Source organism: Delphinapterus leucas, chromosome 2 (assembly GCF_059928025.1).
Source record: "Delphinapterus leucas isolate spDelLeu-1000000601 "Yukka" chromosome 2, BTC_Dleu_Yukka2, whole genome shotgun sequence".
Classification (NCBI taxonomy): Eukaryota; Metazoa; Chordata; class Mammalia; order Artiodactyla; family Monodontidae; genus Delphinapterus; species Delphinapterus leucas.
The window spans coordinates 64,364,646-64,384,159 of NC_143130.1; the positions used below are offsets into that span (position 1 = coordinate 64,364,646).

The window sequence follows — 19,514 nt, forward strand, 5'->3', positions numbered from 1 at the left end:
GTACACTGCATTGTTCCTTCTCTCCACGGTGGTCTCACATCTGAAACATGGCTGCGGATTGGCTGGGCAGTATTGTGTCCATCAACTGTGGAGATAGCTTGGGTGTCTATCAGGGAAGAGTATCAGCAGTGGATCAGGTCAGCCAGACCATTTCTCTCACCCGGCCTTTCCACAATGGAGTGAAGTGCCTTGTGCCAGAAGTCACTTTCAGGTGAGTATCCTGATTCTTCCAAATCCAGTCTGGTGATCTGTGGAGCTTGACCTAGGTCTTATTGCCAGTATTCTCTTGCATAGGGCTACTTTTGAGTAGAGTCTTATCAGGGGTGAGATTTTGCAGTCTTAGATCCTATAGTTCTACTGTTTCAGCAGAGACTTTGTGTCATAATTAGCTTTCAGCTAATGATTCAGGGTTTGTGAAACATTTTTCTTATCTCTGTCAAACATGCAATATTATATTTAAATGTGTCAAATTCAGAATAATATTTCTGTTTTCTGGTTTCAGATTTCCTTTCTCAGTTTTGTATTATTTGTGCTTTCTTACATCTAAGGTCTTTATTGATCCCCCCACCCCACCATGTAACTATCTCTCTTTGTAGATTTATATTATGATTTATCTCCAGAGGCACACTGTAGCCAGTAGCTGAAGTTCTTAGCTACAGGAATGTATTTTTCTTAGTGTTTGCTAACAGATCTGAACCTTAGATGTCTCCACATCCCTCTTTTCACAAGTTTGACAGAAACCTCCCTTTCTTATGTTTTTTGTGTTTTTTTTTAAAAAGAGACTGTCTGGCAAGAGCTTCCTTGACTTCCTAAACAGCACCCACATGTAACCTTTTCTGTAGGTGTATCCATTCTTATTGCTTATCTCCTCTGAAGTCTTCATGGAAGAAATATCCTTTGTGTTCAGGGCTAACCTTATCGCACGTATGCTTTATGTGCTATCCTTTTCTATCTCCTTTGAGGCCCTACTCCTTTTCTTTTGTGTCCTCACTTGCAACCTTTATACTGTCACTTTTCTCTTTGCTTTCTAACATTCCCAGGCCTCCCCCATAGTAAAAACACTCCCCCCTGCCCCCCCTACACACACACCTTGCATTTGCCACTAGGTATTGCCCTGTCATTTCCCTTCTCTTTGTACTCATAATTCTTTTCAGAGCAAAATACAGTTGACCCTTGAAAAATGAGGAGGTTAGGGCGCCAGCTGCCTGCGCCATCGACAGTCTGGGTATAACTTTACATTTGACCCTCAGTATCCATGGTTCTGTCTCTGCAGATTCAACCAACCATGGATCATGTGGTACTATAGAATGTGTTTAGTGGGGAAAAAAATCCATGTATAAGTGGACCTGCACAGTTCAAACTGTTGTTCAAGGGTCAACTGTAGTCTGCTTTCATTCCCTTTGTGGCCTAGTCCCTCTAGGCCCTCCCTACTCCACCATTGTCTTTTTTCCAACTTTACCATCTTGCTGAAGTAGCTTTTGCCAAGTGCCAAATTCAGTGGAGTGTCTCAATTCTAATCTTATTCAAATGTGCCCTAACTGTTGGAATGGCCTCTTCTTTTAGTTTCTTTGTCACCCTTTGGGTTTTCTTGCCATGTATTCCTCCATTCCTTTATACACCTTCCCCCCCCCCACCCCCAGATTCCTTTTCTTCTCAGTTTTTAAGATGGGGTTAGTCAAAGTTCTATCTTTGGTTCTTTTCTGAGTCTGTATTCTCTTTAGACAGTCTCATGGGTATCTTCTTACACATTAGTGAGATCCCAAATCTTTAATTTAGACCCATTATGTGAGTTCCATACACTTTAATTTAATTGTCTACTGGTCATTTCCAGGTGGATATCCCACAGAATATCCTAAATTTAAGATTTTCAAAGCTGAGCTCATTATGTTATCTGCAGATTTCTTCCTCCCAAGGTGTACCCTTAATTAGTGACTAACGACACCTTTCACCCAAGTTAGAAGCTTAGGAGTCATAATAAATTCTTTCTCTTGATCCTCATGTTCAGTTAGTTACCAAATTCTGTGGATTCCAAATGTTATTTGGTTCTGTCCTCCCCTCTCTCTTTGCACTGTCACTTGCCCTGTTCATCCCCTCTTATTTCTTGCCTCATCTCCTAACTGGTGACCCTGCGTCTAGTTTCTCCACCTTCCTTACAGCCACCAGGAAAATCCAGTGTGATTATGATCTGATCCCTAATTTCCTCCACAGCCTTAGCTCCTAATGGCCCTCCATAGGCATTCTACTCTTTAGTAACACTGTGACATTTGCAGGTCCTCAAATGGCCCACATTTTCTCAATCTCTGAGCCTTGGCCTAAGATGCCCCTCTCCCTACCATACTCTGCTTGGCCAACTCTTATTTTCCTTCCCCCACCAGACTTAGCTTAAGTGCTTCAACCATCTCTGCCAGACTCGCATGTATTTTGCTTTGGGGAGCTCTAGTCCCCTGTACATACCTCTGTCATAGTATTTAACACTTTTGATTACCTACTTGAATTTTCTGCTGACCAGACTGTGAGTTCCTTGTGGGCATGTAATGCTTTTCATAGCTATATATACCGCACTCCTAGTACAGGGCTTACCATATAGTAAGTACTCTGTGTATACCTATTGGATGAGCAGGTGAGTGAATGAATGAAAAAAAACTATTAAGCAGTCTAGAAATCTAAGATGTTAATGATAGTTTTGTGATTAACAATAGGTCTCTATATTTTTTACTGAAGCATAGTTGATTTACAATGTTGTGCTAATTTCTGCTGTACAGCAGAGTGACTCGGTTATACATATGTATACATTCTTTTTTATATTATTCTCCATTATGGTCTATCCCAGGACACTGAATATAGTTCCCTGTGCTTTACAGTAGGACCTTGTCCATAAATTCTAATAGTTTGTATCTCCTAACCCCAAACTCCCACTCCATCCCTCCCCCTCCCCAACTCCCCCTTAACAATAGGTCTCTTTAAAGGCCAGTGCTGTGTCAGTTGAATGTCAGTGGCTGAGCCTTGTCTTTAAGTGCTCTACTACCTTTTCTAGGTTTTGCCTCTGATGACTCATTGAAATGCAGCCCTGCAAAGGTGTAGCTGGTTGCTGTTGATCCCAGTTTCATCTCTGTTATCACTATTATAGTTTTGAGACTTGGACTCTTTTGTATATTTCAGGGCAGGTGACATAATGGAATTAAAAATTCTGGAGATACCAGGTCCTGGAGAAAACCAACATTTTGGAGACCTTCATCAGACAGAATTAGGCCCCTCTGGTGTTGGGTGCCAAGTAGGTATCAATCAGAATGGCACGGGCAAGTTGGTCAAGAAGCCAGCCTCTTCCAGCAGTGCCCCTCAGAACATCCCTAAGAGGACAGATGTGAAGAGCCAAGATGTTGCAGTCTCTCCCCAGCAGCAGTGCTCAAAGAGCTATGTGGACAGGCACATGGAATCCTTGAGTCAGTCCAAAAGTTTCCGTCGTCGGCACAACTCTTGTAAGTTGGATCAAGTTAATATTTCTTCTTAACCTGATATTTCCTGTCCACTTATCCATTTCTGTTCTTTAAATAAGTCATTTATTACCCTAATAAAAAAAGGATGCTGGCAGAGCTTCGCAAAAATATAGCATGTTTCTTTTCTTCTGGATCTAGTTCCTCAAGATATTAAAGGGAAAGGAAATGAGCTGTTAGAGACTCCCACCAGCTCCCTGCCCTCTCCCACCACTTCCCTTCCTTCTAAAAAAGTCAGTGATCTGCCTAGAGTTCACATAGACAAAAGTGATGTTGTTTTTAATCTGGTGACTGGTGGTAGTAGTGAAGTCTGGGTTGAACCTGCACTAAAGCTGTTCTGGGGATTCTTGAATAACTTCTCTTTTTGTGATTTGACTCCCATCCTCAGAGGAGAGGAAGGGATGGGCCTAGGCATCTCTGTGATCTTACAGTTTCTGACAGATTGACAGTTTTAAATTTGCTGTGTTCACTGTCCCGGCCGGCACACCAAGGAGGGCATACACTGGTGTGTGTTAATGCCCAGTTTTGTTTGGTACTGACAAATTGTTGAATGTCATTTGCTCATTATAGAACTGTAGTTAATTCACAAGAATCAGGTATGCTCTTTAACATATTGAATATTTACTAGAATAATGTTATAATAGTGAATTATAGAAGATTCACTAGAATCTGTGTGGCCCTTCAGAAGCCAACATTTTTAAGTTTTGAAAATGCCTGATTCTGTGACTAAACTATTGGAATTTTGAGGAAAAAAAAGGTATTTCAAGGCACTTTTCCTTCAGTGCTTCTTAAAATAACTATCTGAATTGACAATGATTGAAGATCTGAGACTGAAATTGAGTTGTTAGTTCTTCTGTATCCTTTGAAAAACTGTAGAATTATTGGATACAAAATGACTTTTTCCATTTAGACTTCAACCTTCTGTACTTTGCTTTATTTTCTCTTTAAGAAAAAAAAAAAAAAACTTTTTTCTAAATAAATAGAAAAGGGGCTTCCCTGGTGGCGCAGTGGTTGAGAGTCCGCCTGCCGATGCAGGGGACGTGGGTTTGTGTCCCGGTCCGGGAGGATCCCACATGCCGCGGAGCGGCTGGGCCCGTGAGCCATGGCTGCTGAGCCTGCGCGTCCAGAGCCTGTGCTCTGCAACGGGAGAGGCCACAACAGTGAGAGGCCCGTGTACTGCAAAAAAAAAAAAAAAAAAATAGAAAGGTAGAACCAATGTACTGAGCTTCGAAGTTGATGTACCTGCCTTTAAAAAAAAAAAACAAACATTTTTTCTTTACCAAAAAATTGACTCTTTGTTAAGTTCGAATGTTCAAGCAGTTTATAATCTCTCATGTACTTGTAGATAATCTTCATTAGCAATTTGTAAATTACATTTTTCACACATATTTTCCCCTTTATTAATATCTTAACATTACTATGATACATTTGTTACATTTAATGAACCAGTGTTGATACATTAACCAAAGTCTATATTTTATTCAGATTGCCATAGTTTTTACCTCATGTCCTTGTTACAGGCTCTCATCCAGCATACCACATTACATTTAGTAGTCATGTCTTCTCTTGGCTCTGATGGTTTCTCAGACTTTCATTGTTTTTGATAACCTAGACAGTTTTGATGAGCACTGGTCAGCTGTTTTGTAGAATATTCCTCAATTGGTATTTGATGTTTTTCTCATGATTAGACTGGGGTTGTATGCTTTTGGGAGGAAGACCACAGAGAGAAAGTGTCATTTTCATCACATCATATCAAGAGTACGTACTGCCACCATGGTTTATGACTTTTGATGTTGACCTTGATTGCCTGGCTAAGGTAGTGTGTGTCAGAGTTCTCCTCTGAAGTCAGTATGTACAGCCCACACCTAAGGAGTGGAGACTTATACAGAGTATCTACATAAGTTACTTGGAATTCTTCTGCACCAGAGATTTGTCTCTTCTCTCTCATTTGTTTTTATCATTTATTTTTATCAGTATGGACTTATAAGTATTTATTTTATACTTTGGCTTATAATTCAATACCACTTTATTTTGGTACTCAGATTGTTTCAGCTTTGGACGCTGAGAGCTCTTCCAGTTGGCTACTGTGTACCTTTGACATGCTCCCATCATTGTGGGTGGGGTTTTTTTTTCCCCCAGTACTTCCTTACTTCCTGGCACTACAAGGTGCTCCAGGTTTATCTTTTATATTTCCTGCCCCAGCCCTAGAATCAGCCATGTCTCCAAGGAGCCCTGCTTCCTTTTACTGGAGAATGGTATTACAGACCACAGTCTAGCCACTAGACGTGCTCATTGCTACTGGGTGTCGCCCTTCAGCTGACAGAGCAGGAAAATGTATATGTGTATACTCAACCAGTGTATGTACACATATCTGTAGATACTTCTTTATGTAACCGTCACTACTATAATATTAAGCTAAATATAAGTTCATACTGATGTGTGCAAGGCTAATCCATTACCACATGGATCATTCTAGCCTCCTCCTTATCTGTAACCTCTCCCTCCTACTGTGAGAAACCCATACCATCTGCCATCCATTGACTTAAATTATTCAATTCCAATATACAGTATCAGAATTACTAACCCTAATCCATACTCCCACCCCCTTCATTGACTTGTTTCATGTATTTGTAACAGATTGTTTCCTTACAGTCAGCATTTCATCCTTGGACCCTCCAACCTCCTCAGTGATTTTTTTAAAAATTTGCATGCATTAAGGCTCACTCTTTGTGCTCTAAAGTTCTGTGGGTTTTAACAAGTACATAGTATCTTGTATCTCTCATTACAGTACTCTGCAGAATCCCCTGTGTTTCGCCTATTCAGTCCTTCCCCTTTTCCCTCAGGGACCGCCTGCCGCCCCCCTCCCCCAGCAACTACTGATCTTTTTACCCTCCACCTCTGTAGTTTTGCCTTTTCCAGAATATCACATAATTAAAATCACATAGTGTGTAGCCTTTTCAGACTAGCTTCTTTCACTTGATATGTATTTAAGATTCATCCATGTCTTTTTGTGGCTTGGTAGCCCATTTCCTTTTATTGCTGAATAATATTCCATTGTATGGATATATCAGGACATCTTGGTGGCTTCCAGCTTTTGGTGATTATGGATAAAGCTGCTGTAAATATTTGTGTGCAGGTTTTATGTGGACATAAGTTTTTAGGTGAGTTGGGTAAATACCTAGGGGGTGTGATTGCTGGGTGTTATGGTGAGACTGTCAGTTATTTGATCTTTAACAAGTCTGATATAGTAAAAAGTGGGGTCACTCTCAAAAGTATACTCTGGTTGGGCTTCCCTGGTGGTGCAGTGGTTAAGAATCCACCTGCCAATGCAGGGGACACGGGTTCAAGCCCTGGTCCGGGAAGATCCCACATACTGTGGAGCAACTAAGCCCATGCGCCACAACTACTGAAGCCCGTGTGCCTAGAGCCCGTGCTCCACAACAAGAGAAGCCACTGCAATGAGAAGCCCGTGCACCGTAACAAAGAGTAGCCCCCGCTCACCGCAACTAGAGAAAGCCCGCGCGCAGCAACGAAGACCCAACGCAGCCAAAAAAATAAAATTAAACTAAAAAGTTTTTTTAAAAAATTAAAAAAAAAAGTGTACTCTGGTTGATGCTTCTTCTGCTTTCGCTGTTTGATCCATTCCCCTTTCCTATATTATTAAGTGCATGTAAATAAGGTCATGGGCAGTAAACTGTTAGACTCTGTTTTCGAGAATTTCTTTTGAATCCAGATTTGTGTGGAAGATGTCTGTGGCCTGGGAATTGGATGATGTGATGTGGCTCAGAATTGGTTTGTGATAGAAAACAGAGTTACATTTATTTATCTGATTCGTGAACCCTGTAAGATAAGTAGAAAGGTCTGCCGGAGATTGACTGACTTAGCATTTATGTAGCATTTTAAGGATTCCAAGGAGGTAGATTGGTTTCTTCCCACCACAGTTGTAATGCAGATTATTAATGTTTGTTTCATGGATGAGTGAGAACTGGAGATTAAGTCTTTTTCTTATTAGAGATCTGTAAATCAGATTTTCTCTGGTATATGTACATTGATGTTGAGATTAGCAGGTTGATAAAGCTACAGGAACATAATCTCTCGTCGATTCTGGCTTTTAATTGTTCTTTCAAAGTTAGTAATAAGTTGTTGACGGATTTGTTGGTTCTAGTTACCTAATCCAACACTGATGAGAGCTTTAGCACAAGCAGATTTTAATCTCTTCTTTTAGATTGTAAAAGAAGTGGGGGTGCGAGGGTGGTTATAAAGAGTAGTTCCTGTGACTTTGGTCGTTGAACTGACCACTTAGAATATTTGTCAAGTGGATGAATGGAGCATCAGTCCCAGGGAGCAGAGGGAAACCTCCTGAGGCCTGTTATATGGTCTTTTTAGTGTAACAGTGATCCCACCATCTGAGGCCTTAAAGTTATGTTTTGCTAAGTTTTCATGATCCTTCTGCGGTTCTAATGTGACTTCTTAACCTCCTTGGATGTGCTTCATTTATCCACCAGACTTGAAAACCCTGGTGCTGCTGCTGGAGCCCAAGAAGTTGACTGATTACCAGGGCCTGGAATTTGGGAGTTGAAAAGAAGGCACCAGATACTCTCAGGAACCTGCTCACAAAGCCCATTGAGTCCGACACTAAAACATTTGTAATTTGACCTTCATGTGCCCTTTAGCGTGCTGTAAGTGCAGGACAAAGTTCCCCTTTACAATATGTGTGTGACAAAAACCAATAAATAAGTGGCACTGAGTGTTACACAACAATGGGCTTGTTATAAGTTGTCCTGGCCAAAGGGCCTCTGTGCCAAAGGCTGGCAGCAAAATGGCACAGGAAGGCAGCCAGCCTCTAGTCTTAACACACACTTGGCCCTTGTAATTGAAAGGTAAAGAAATCTGGGAAGCATTGTTTATCTTTTCCAGAGGAAGTGCTTTTCTCTCCTAGTGGCCAAAGGCCAGTTTAATACAGAGCCAGGCCCTTTGGGCTGAATAAGCCAAGTATTGAGACAGCTTATTCACCCAGGACTTCCCAATATTTGTTTTAAAGTATGAGGAAAGGGAAGAATAAGAGACAACTGAGAATTTTAGCCTGCCTTTCATTTACTTTATATTCTCTTACCTTTTTCTTGCTGACCTATGGTGTCAGTATTTCCTCTTGGAAATTTTTTTCACTGTCTGCTTTCCTGACAGTATTTGGAACATAGCTGATCCTTAGTGTATCTTTGTCAAATGAATGAATGGAAGATCTTTAGTCAGAGGGAGCATGAGAAAATACTTGATACTTTCTAAAGTCAGAACTGTGGGTTTGTAAGTTATGTTTGTAGAGTCTGTGGCCAAGCCAAAAATGATTTCCCGTTTTGCTTCTTTTACTGTCTTCTCTACCATTGATAAACTGCTTGTCTTCATCTGTCATTTTGATAGGTCCAGGATAGTTCATTGTCAGTTCATAATGGACATGACTGAACTGCTTTCCTGTGAAGCCCTTGCCTCATACTCCCTCTTGTATCATTGTTGACTTCATCTTCCTGTCCTTTTCAGTCACGCAACACACTTGGCATAGTTTTTGATGATTCCCTTTCTTTCTCACAGTCTCAAGTTGTCTTTTTTTTTTATAACCTCTTCAGAGGCTTTTGTTGTTTGGGGGTTTTTTGTTTTGTTTTGTTTTTTGGTATGGCTGTTTTGATTTCATAATTCAGCAGAGATTCTTGTTTACTTACGGTGGACCAGGCATAGTATTGGCTGACAGGTCTGAATGACAAGTGACACACTTAACACCTTGAATAGAACAGAGATTCAAAGAATTCTGGTTACATTCAGTTAATTAAAAGAAATTTTTTTTTATTTTAATGGCAGTTATAGTTGGAGAGAATACCTGTGAGAGGCATGATGTAGAGCAGACTGAGCAAACTTTTTCTGTAAAGGATCAGATATTAAATAGTTTAGGCCTTGCAGGCCATAAGGTCTCTGTTTCAAACATTTAACTTTGTCTTTGTAGCACATAAGGAGCCTTAGACAATATGTAAACAAATGAATGTAACTGTGTTCCAGTAAAACTTTATTTACAGAAGCAGGCAGTGTTTGGGCTGGATTTGGCTCCAGGGCTATGATGTAGAGTATACACTTAGGGAGAAGTTAATCAGTGGTAGTCCATATGGATTCATGTTTGGAATAACCTTGATTACTTTTTAATTTGGGAGGCTGTCTTCTTAGATCTGATTAGATTACATTTTTAAAACAGTCTGGTTAAAGAAGCCTATAAGAGCAATAGAGGAAGTGTTATGTCTGCCATTCTCTTGTTCACTTATAATTGCATTATTAGTATTATCTTTAATACATAGCTGCTTTTTTTTTTTTTTTTTTTTGGTTTCACTGCACAGCATGTGGGATCTTAGTTTTCCAACCAGGGATTGAACCCGCACCCCCTGCATTAGAAGCATGGAGTCTTAACCACTGGACCGCCAGGAAGTCCCAATACATAGCTTTTTTATAGGAATCCTTTAAAGCCGCTTACTCACTTTTGTATGCTTTGGTAGTTAAAAATGTATATAGTTGCTCAATGTGAATGTACTTAATGTCATCGAACGGTACACTTAAAAATGGTTTTAAATGGTAAATTGTGTGTTATGTATATTTTACCACAATTTAAAAATTCTGATGTAAATCCACTTGCATGGACACACTTCTTGTTATGGAACATCATTCATTCCTCAGATAGTTCAAATACTGGCAGTGATTGGGTGGCATGAAACCTCATAAGGGTGCCAATTTCCATCTGTACATTAAGTTCATAAGGCTTAATTTCTTCCTGTTTTTAGTTAAAAGAAAGTAAATAAAATATTCAGTATCTTCTCCCTGCATCCCAGTGGATCATCCTTTGCACTCCTGGGTATGCACACAACCACTGGAGAGAGACCCCTGGGCCAGAGACCTATTTCCTAATAATCTTGATTTAATATTTTTTATTTTTTTAAATAAATTTATTTATTTGGCTGCGTTGGGTCTTCATTGCTGTGCGTTGGCTTTCTCTAGTTGGGGCAAGCGGGGGCTACCCTTCATTGCGATACACAGGCTTCTCATTGCGGTGGCTTCTCTTGTTGTGGAGCATGGGCTCTAGGTGCATGGGCTTCATTAGTTGTGGCATATGGGCTCTAGAGCGCAGGCTCAATAGTTGTGGCGTACGGGCTTAGTTGCTTCGCGGTATGTGGGATCTTCCCAGACCAGGGCTTGAACCCGTGTCCCCTGCTTTGGCAGGTGGATTCTTAACCACTGCGCCACCAGGGATGTCCCTATTGATTTAATATTGAGGCAGTACATTGATAATCTTGCAAACTGGACTTTTTTCTCTAGTTCTTCCCTCGCCTACATACATCGCTAATGGTGTTATCCTGACCTTGTATTTTCATTCTTGCTCTCGCATTCCTAATCCAGCTCTGTTTCTCATGCATATTTCTGTAGCACTTTATATAAACTTCTATTATAATTCTCATTATATTGTATTTTAGTTATTTGCTTATATATCTCTCCTCCTTCCTTTTTGGGTAGCATGTCTTGGTTATGTACTATATTCCTGGTACCTGGCTATGGCACACAGCATGCTCTCACTAAATGTTTTTATCAGATTATCGGAACTAGAACTTAACCCAGACTTTGACAAGCTTCTCAGTGGTTCGTAATCTCAGCTGTTTATGGTGACTCAGCCAACTCTTCCTCCCCTTCATAATTTTGGTCAGCCTTAGGTTTTTTTCAGAGGCCTAAATCTCATCCTAACTGCCAGTATAGCCCTTTTCCATACCAGTATTTGGCATTAGGAAGACTTAGACATGAGTTATATTTTGCACAGTATACATCTTTCAGAATAATTGTTGTAATTGATCTTGCTGATGTTGATTGATAACATTAAAGAAATATTTATTGACTGACTGCTATGTACTAGAAACCCTGCTGGGGGTACCACAGTGATCGTTTTACATACAAGGAAATTGAGAAGTTGGGTGATAGGTATAAGATTATACAGCATGCAAATAGATCCTAGGTCTCGTGACTCATGGTCCATTGGATAGAAGGGAGTTGCTGTGAGTAAAGTTAGAGCAGTATAGTTGGGATGATATGTGTGAGGGGGTTTGCTCATGATCATTCTAACCTCTTCTTGAGTATTTTCAATAATTGAGGAGCTTGTTCTCACAAAAGGAAGTACATTATGTTTATCCAGACTATGTTGGCAGTTCCATTTACCATACCAGTTACCTGGTCCATCCTTTCAGGATGATCAGATGGGGATCAAACTATTAACTCAGTTCAGGATTCTCTGGGAAGGGATGGTTTGGAGAATTCTGTGGGGTCTTCTGCCTTGGCTGCTAGAGGAGTAGTTGACTGATATGTGGTGGCCAAATAGAGTTTCAGAGACAGAGAGTGACTGACTGCTGTGGTGTTAATATGCATCTTGGTGTGCCCTCTACAGGATCAGGTCAATATGGTCCTTGTCATCATTTGATGGTTCAGAAATTGCTTACCCAAAAGTGGTAAAATTTTGAGAAAAGAGATCACATTAACCAAAAGATCTAAAAACAGGCCTATAAATCAAAATATATCAACTTATAGTGGTAGATGTATATCTGGCTCAAGGTCTGGGATCTGTCTAAACCCAGAGATTCCCTCCTACTGGGGTCTAGCCTAAGACTGAGTTAAAAAATCAGAAGATTGCTTGCTTGGTAAGCATGGAATTCAGAGCCACTTGAGTAAGATCTTCCTATGAGCTTCAGGTTATGAGGACTTGGCCTTCTTTTACTCTGGGGGTATTTCTCTCTTAATTAACTGCTGGACATTCAGAATCAAACCACCCAGACCTGTGGGAGGAGACTGCTATATTCTTGCCCTTCCACTTTTTTGATATATTCAGTTGTCAGAAAAGCCTCGGTCATTACCAATTCCCTTATGAAGAGCAGAGCTTAAGACTTCCAGGAGTACTGCTTATTTCATATTCACTGTTAGTTGGGTAATATACGAAATCTATTATTCCATGAGATTTGTGGTAATTTTTTCTACTTAATGGGTTTAGGAATAGCTTTGCCTTATACCATTTTCACATTGATTCCTGTACCACTGTCCACAAAGGACTAATGTATTTTCCACTTATACTGAGCACTTTCTGTGGGCACACTGACTTTAGTCCCTGTTTTTTTCTCCAGGGTCGTCTAGTAGCAGGCACCCAAATCAGGCAACTCCAAAGAAAAGTGGCTTAAAGAACGGCCAGATGAAGAATAAAGATGACGAGTGCTTTGGGGATGATATTGAGGAGATCCCAGATACAGATTTTGACTTTGAAGGGAACCTGGCCCTTTTTGACAAAGCAGCTGTGTTTGAGGAGATTGATACTTATGAGAGGAGAAGTGGTACCCGTTCCCGGGGCATCCCAAGTGAGAGGCCTACTCGGTACCGCCATGATGAGAACATCCTGGAGTCAGAGCCCATCGTCTATCGTCGGATCACAGTGCCCCACAACATGGGCAAGGAGTTCTGCACAGGTAAGTTAACCCCACGTCCCACTGGCTGCTCTTCCTTTTTTTTTTTTTTTAATACTTGAAACAGAATGACCCAGATTCTGAGTCAGAGTCTTGTAGTAGGAATTAACTCAAGGGGCATGGTGGTTGGCCCATTATACTGTCTTTTAGAGACTGTGGCCATCCTACCTACCACTAGGTTAGGGTGGGGGCTGATTTCTCTACATGTCCATTTATATCCTATACCTGGCAGGATCTGGTCTGCTGTTAAGTATGTTATGGTTAACAACTAAAGGCATAGAGGCTGACTATCTAGATTGACATAGTCAGCTCTATTTTCACTTTGGCTTCACTGTTACTGCCTGTAGATTTTACCAGAAGTTCAACTCTGTTTCACTGGTTGTTTGCTGGGGTAAGAAATAGAGCTGAGTAGTTGAAACCATTGGCTAAAATTAGGGTTTCAATAAATTACATTTGTTTACTACACTGTCCTCATCTCCTGCTAGCCCTGGTCATTGAGGGTTGGCTAGTCATAATGCTTATGTGACAGTGTAGTGCCTTGGTAATTAGGTAGGTCACTGTGTATGATAGCCTAATCTGTTAACTCAGTGATTTTTAATTTTGTGGTTTTGTTTTTTCTTTTAGCATTTGGATCTTTTCTTCAAACATGGCATTTGAGGCAGCTGTGGTCTACCTCATCCTTGTCTCTGTCCCTTCCCCCCAAACTTATTATTAACTGGGCTTCTTAGATTACAGATTGAAACTGTTGTTGATAAATGATCTTAGGAGCTAAAGGAGGACTCGATCATTTTAATAAGTATAATAATCATTTGGAGTCTTGACTATAGGGAATATAAACCTTGAATGCTAGTAGCAGTTACAGGGAGATTTATGGAGACAGCTTAGTTACATATGGGGGAAAGTCAGAGATATGGCATGGCATTTTTGTAAACATCAGTAGGGCTCTGTTGTATTTGGTTTTGCTGAGTGTAAAAGCTTCCGTGTGAAAAGAAATAAACAGCTTGTCAGGTTAAGAAAGACTACTGATTTCTGTCTTTCACTATCAGACTCGGCAGGCACGCCTCTTTACTAAGGTAGTTTCCTTAAGTGACACTGACAGTGTGAGTTGCTGAACTCCTTTGATTTTTATCACCTATGTTAAGGCAAACAACCTAGCTCAGAATCAGGCTTAATTTAAATTGCCAGGTTTTAAGCTTTTCAAAGGCAGCTATCGTCCATCAGGTCTGGTCGTATACTCAGATCCTGCTGTCCATCCACTTTTTTTTTTTTTTTTTTTAACATCTTTATTGGAGTATAATTGCTTTACAGTGGTGTGTTAGTTTAACAAAGTGAATCAGCTATACATACACCGTCCATCCACTTTTGACTGTTCTCCTTTTTACTGCCCTCAGTGGCAAAATAAGCTGCCTTTACAGGTCACTCTCTGGAAGCTGAGGTGGTTGGGTCGTGCCATATGTGATTTCCCTGAAATTCCTGAGCTTGGGGAGATTATAGCCTGCCTTGGAGTGAAGTGGCTAACAGGGAGAGAATAGCACTAAGAATCAGGAAAGAGTCTCAGATCTAAAAGAGCCTAAGAAAACATTTGCCAAAGTAGACAACAGGAGAGGTGGGAATTTTTTCTTCCTACATACTCTGTCTCCCCAGCTTAATGTTCGCATTTTGTTTAATGACAGAAGTGAAAGTTCCCTCCTCTCATATTTTTCCAGAATTGCCATTAACAGACATACTACAAACCACATGTGCCAGGCACTGGCCAAGAACTCGGGTATGGCGGCTTGTGGTGTGTAGCAACCAGTTGCATTTCACTGAAGCATGACAGTGAGGGTACAAGAGGCCCTATAGCCTCATGCCATCTGGTTTTTCTCTTTGTTCTCAGCAGTGATAAGGAGTGGAAATGAAGTCCTTTTGCCAAGCAGGATCTATGCTGGAAATAGAGCAAGCAAGCAGTTATCTTGCTGAGCAGCTTCTACAGGTGATTTTGTCTCTGCTCCAGCTCCAAGGCACAAGTCTCAAAGCAGGTTTTTACTCAGTGTTATTCACGTAGTGCCTGGCTGGGGACACTTTTCCAGTTGGATTTACTATCCAAACGTTAGTATCAGAATGAGGCAAGCTATCTGGAATATGTGGGGAAACAAGCTAGGACAAAAAAAAATGTTAGTGTTAGGTTACTTGATCACCTAGTATAATTTTCTCATTTAACAGATTGAGGACATTGAGGTCCAGAGAGGTAAAGTCTCTGTAAACCTTATCTATCACATTTCCTTTCCTTTTCTGAATACAGATATGTTAAAGAGAAAGAAGGATATAAGAAGAGAAGGGCAGTTTAATGGCAATTAGACTACCTAGTGTTTTCTCTTTAGTATTCCCTCAGGAATAGACCAACTTAGATCTGCAGTTGTAGAGAGTGGTTTGGCTGGCTCCCCAGTCTAGCCTTGTGACATTCATGTCCTAGAACCCCAAATACTTATTTTCTGCTAAGTCCCAGAGTAGCAAAAGAACAACATGTTTACTACCCACTTGGTAATGGCTTGGGTTTCAGGATTCTGGCAGCTTGCTGCTGGTATCCTGCACATTGACTGCATGCTGAGTGGTGTCAACAGTTTCTAAGCTGTTACTCTCTAATTGCTCATATTCCTCTTGGCAATACTCTTTGCCAACTGTGTGCATGGAGTGGGGGCAGTGTTATAAAAGGTCTGTTGATTGGGAAAACACATTCAGGAAGCAGCTAAATTTAGCTCTTTGTTTAACCCAAATCTTTTCTCTCTGGAAGGCCCCTTTGCATCCTTTAACAGTGCTACTATCTCCAACAGGTGGTCAGACATTCCTCCAGCTTGGACCTATGCTGCTAAGTAATTGTATCCTGTGGTTGCATACATGTTGGTTAAGTTTGCCTATAAAATGCTAGACGCATGTGAGCACTCTGTTCAGAGGTGAGAGGTCCCCAAAGAACACCGGTTAGGAGAGTGGTAAGGCTTCAGAGAAGAATCTTTGCTCAACATACATAATATTCTAAAAGTAATTTTTAAGACGGTGTGGGCCAGTCGGAACACTGTGCTTACTACATGTAAGTCACTCTAAGACAGTCCTTGCATCCAAGTAATTCAGATGTACTAGGAAATGGAAAGATACCATATATGCCTGGAGTCCAGTGAGAGTGTGGACGTTAAATGCATTGGGTGTTGAGGGGCATGAGAGGTCCTGAAGGCTGGGCTGATCAGGGAAGGCTTCACAAAGGGAGCAGGACAGAAGCCTTGAAGCATGGGCAGGATTTCACCAGAGAGGAAGAGGAAGATACTTACGGGTAGGCTGGGCAGGTGCTGTGTAGTGTGATGAAGGGCTGTGTGGGAGATTGGCTAGTGGCTGGTTTGGCCAGGGCAGAGGTTTTTGTGTGGGGGAATAGCAGGAATCAAAAATAGCTTTAGACCAGAGCACAGAGAGCCTGTGTGCTAATGCTGTCCCTTGTTTTATGGCCATCAGGAGCAACTGAAGGATTCTGAAAAAGACATGATCCAAAATCTCCTTTAGGAAGATTTGTTAGTCTTTAGGAATACTGGTCTTATGATAGAATTCAGGGTAGAATTTGAGGAGAGAGACCAGAGCAGGAAGATAAGTTAGACTGGTGACATAACTAATATGCCAGGGGTTTGGACCTCTGAATGGAAAGGAAGACAGAGATGTGAGAGAAGTGACAAAGGGGAATTTGATAGGATTTGATGATTGAAGACAGGTTGAAGAGGGTTGAGTGAACAACAGAATTCAAAGGCATTGAATCTGTGGGGTGTGAAGAATGGCAGCGAGTCCAGTTGTAGTTAGATTGCATGAGGTTTTAATGGGCCAAGTTTTTGTGATTTTCTTCTTGCATTGCTTTGTGGCTGAGCCCAGAGAAAGCGATTAGTAGAGTTGCCACACTGAGGGACTTACTAACTATTCAGTATTAAAGGCTTCAATGAGGAGGCTTCTGTAGGGTCAGAGAATTGAGTTATGTAGCCACATGGGGACTACTGAGCCTGTTTCCTTGTCTGTAAAGTGGGATAATATTTGGCAATTAAATGAGATCATGTGGAAAGCAGCTAGTGCAATGCCTGACTTATAATTATTATTCAGTCAGTATTTGACTTTAATGTGAAGTGCAAAGGCTGTCTCAGTAAAGTTAGTTCAAAGCATCAACATTTATAAAATTTTTACTGTGTGCCAGGCACCGTTCTAGATGCTCTGGGTAAGTCATTGTCCATCACCTCGGGGGCCTTACATAGGGTAACCAGACAAATAATGGAAGTGTGTACAAGATTTAGAGGTGGCAGAAAAGGAAGGGTAAGTGCCTGGTTCAGGAGAAACAACATTATGATCACCGTCATAATAGTGCATGTTCATTGGGTATTTACTATGTCCTGGGCACCGTTCTAAGCACTTCACATGCTTATCACAGTTAATTTTCTTGGCATCTCTATTAGGTTGCATTGTTATCCCCTTTTTGTTATTATCCTCATTTTGTTGGAGTTAAGTGTTCCATTAAATCTTTCACCAGGAATGACTTTAAAGTGTCTAGAATTCTTCATTCCTTGGGTTCTAATAAATTCTTCTCAGGTTCATTTATTCAAGACCCCTTCATTTTAGGTAGAATTCTGATTTAATTTCTGCCATTTGTTTTCCACTGTGTAGCCTTCTTTTGTCTTCAAGTATATATAGAAGCTGGATGGGAGGCAACAGGGTGCTATTGGTACAGGCACTGAATCTCCACAGTTGTCCCATCGGCTTTGCCTGAAGGATGTTCCTCAGCCTCCACCCTATGTGTCTGCTGAAGTTTGGGGAGTAGCAAGTGTATGAAGATGACCTGAAGTAGAGTTACTGCTTACTGTCTTGCAAAAGGATCAAGTCAGAGTTTGAGTGAGGCACTCTGGTTTGCGCTCCCTTAGTTCAGCACCACTTACCCATACTCATTTTTCTCAGTAAAAGCAGTTCTAGTTCTATTCTGAAGGGGAGTAGCCGGTGAAGCCACAGTTGGTTTGTTTCTGCTGCTTCTGGCTTGCCTCTTTATTCTTCTCTTTGAGCTTCAGTAGCGATGTATCTTGCTCTCAGGACAAGCTCTGCTTTCACCATTCCAGGCTGTCAGTTGTTTTCCACAGCTGGCATTCCATTTCTGCCTCTGAGCCCTGTCTGCCTTCCTCTACTTCTTGTCCCCAGAGTCCCTCAAGATGTGTCCTAATGCTTTCAAGATGAGCAGCGTTTTTTACCTCCTGAAGAACAGGTAATCAGGAAATCTGTTTTGGGTTTGTTTATGTGTTCAAAAGGAATTCAGAAAGAAAGAAATCTTTGAGCTTAGAAGTGGCCATTGAAGAATTTTACCCTGAGGATAGTGAAGACTGCCTTCAGTGGCTATCGTGCTCATGAGGAGGATCCTTCTCACGCGGAGACTCGAGTGTCTGCTGCAGTGGAACTGGTCATGATCTCATTGCTTTTTCAAACCATTGACCCAACCCACATGGGTTCTTCCTTGATCTCCCTTCAACCCTCATTCCCCTTCCTGTGTTTACAGATTAGACCATGTGCTACAGGGATGCCATTCCCAGGGAGGCACCTCTTTTACATTTCTTATCCTAAGAGAGCCACAGGGGAGACATGAGGTAAATTCTAGAAGGTGTTCTGGAACCAGAAAACCTACATTAACAATACCTGTGCTCCTGCACCAAGTGCCGCCACAGCTTTTCATTGAGCAGAGCCGATGAGCCTGGTTTCTGAAATTGTGTCTCTGCAGGCAGACCTCCTTGACAGTGACTTGGTTGATTTTTGGGAACCTCAGGTTCTAGCAGATCCTCCAGTGCCAGGAGTGGAGGGAGTAGTAAGTTCTTTTAATGTGGAATCCTTCAGAGTTTCTGGGCTTGGGTAATCAGGTGGACACTTGTCATCAGCCTGAAGGGCTTGGCTGTAGTCCTTGGCACTCATGAGGTTTTAGGGCAGTACTGTTGAGACAGGTGTCTTGGCTTAGACTCTTCCCCCAGTAATGAACACTTGTGCTTCCTACAGTCCTACTGGAAAAGGTCTCATGGCAACTTGCTGCCAGAGGTTTTTAATTTAAGAATTTAAACTCAAACTAAGGGCTGGGGGATCTGGAGCCAGCACATTATGGCCTGACACCTGAGTTTTGATGAAGGTACCAATTGGTCATTTTAGAAACCTGAGTTGGTCTCTGCAAATGTGACTTTTTTGCTATTATGTGCCCTTTGCCATTTCACAGCCACAGGCGTCTGGCCAGAGCAAGGAAGGGGTTTGATTTCAATGTATCTGTCATCCTCCTTAAATTCAACATATCAAAGCTAAGTCAGTCATTCACCCCCTCCCATATCTTTGACTCCTTAGCATTCCCGTTTCTTTCAGTGGAATCACCATTTTTAAAGTGTCCAGCATGAAACTTTGTGGCCATCTTTGCCTCTTACTTCTCATAAAAATTCATGACTAGAGGGCTTCCCTGGTGGCTCAGTGGTTAAGAATCCGCCTGCCAATGTGGGGGACACGG

The 19,514-nt window shown here is 41.3% G+C and overlaps 1 protein-coding gene across 3 annotated transcripts in view; it reads left to right on the forward strand.

Moving 5' to 3' along the window:
- EDC3 (enhancer of mRNA decapping 3) overlaps positions 1 to 19,514 on the forward strand; it is a 51,380-nt gene that overhangs the window by 16,333 nt on the left and 15,533 nt on the right. For all 3 annotated transcript variants that reach the window (XM_089907012.1, XM_022580023.2, XM_022580024.2), the window contains 3 exons: positions 1 to 211; positions 3,160 to 3,476; positions 12,671 to 13,006. In XM_089907012.1, coding sequence (XP_089763138.1) covers positions 48 to 211; positions 3,160 to 3,476; positions 12,671 to 13,006 — 817 coding nt within the window. In that variant the 5' untranslated portion in view covers positions 1 to 47. The remainder of the gene's footprint in view (positions 212 to 3,159; positions 3,477 to 12,670; positions 13,007 to 19,514) is intronic.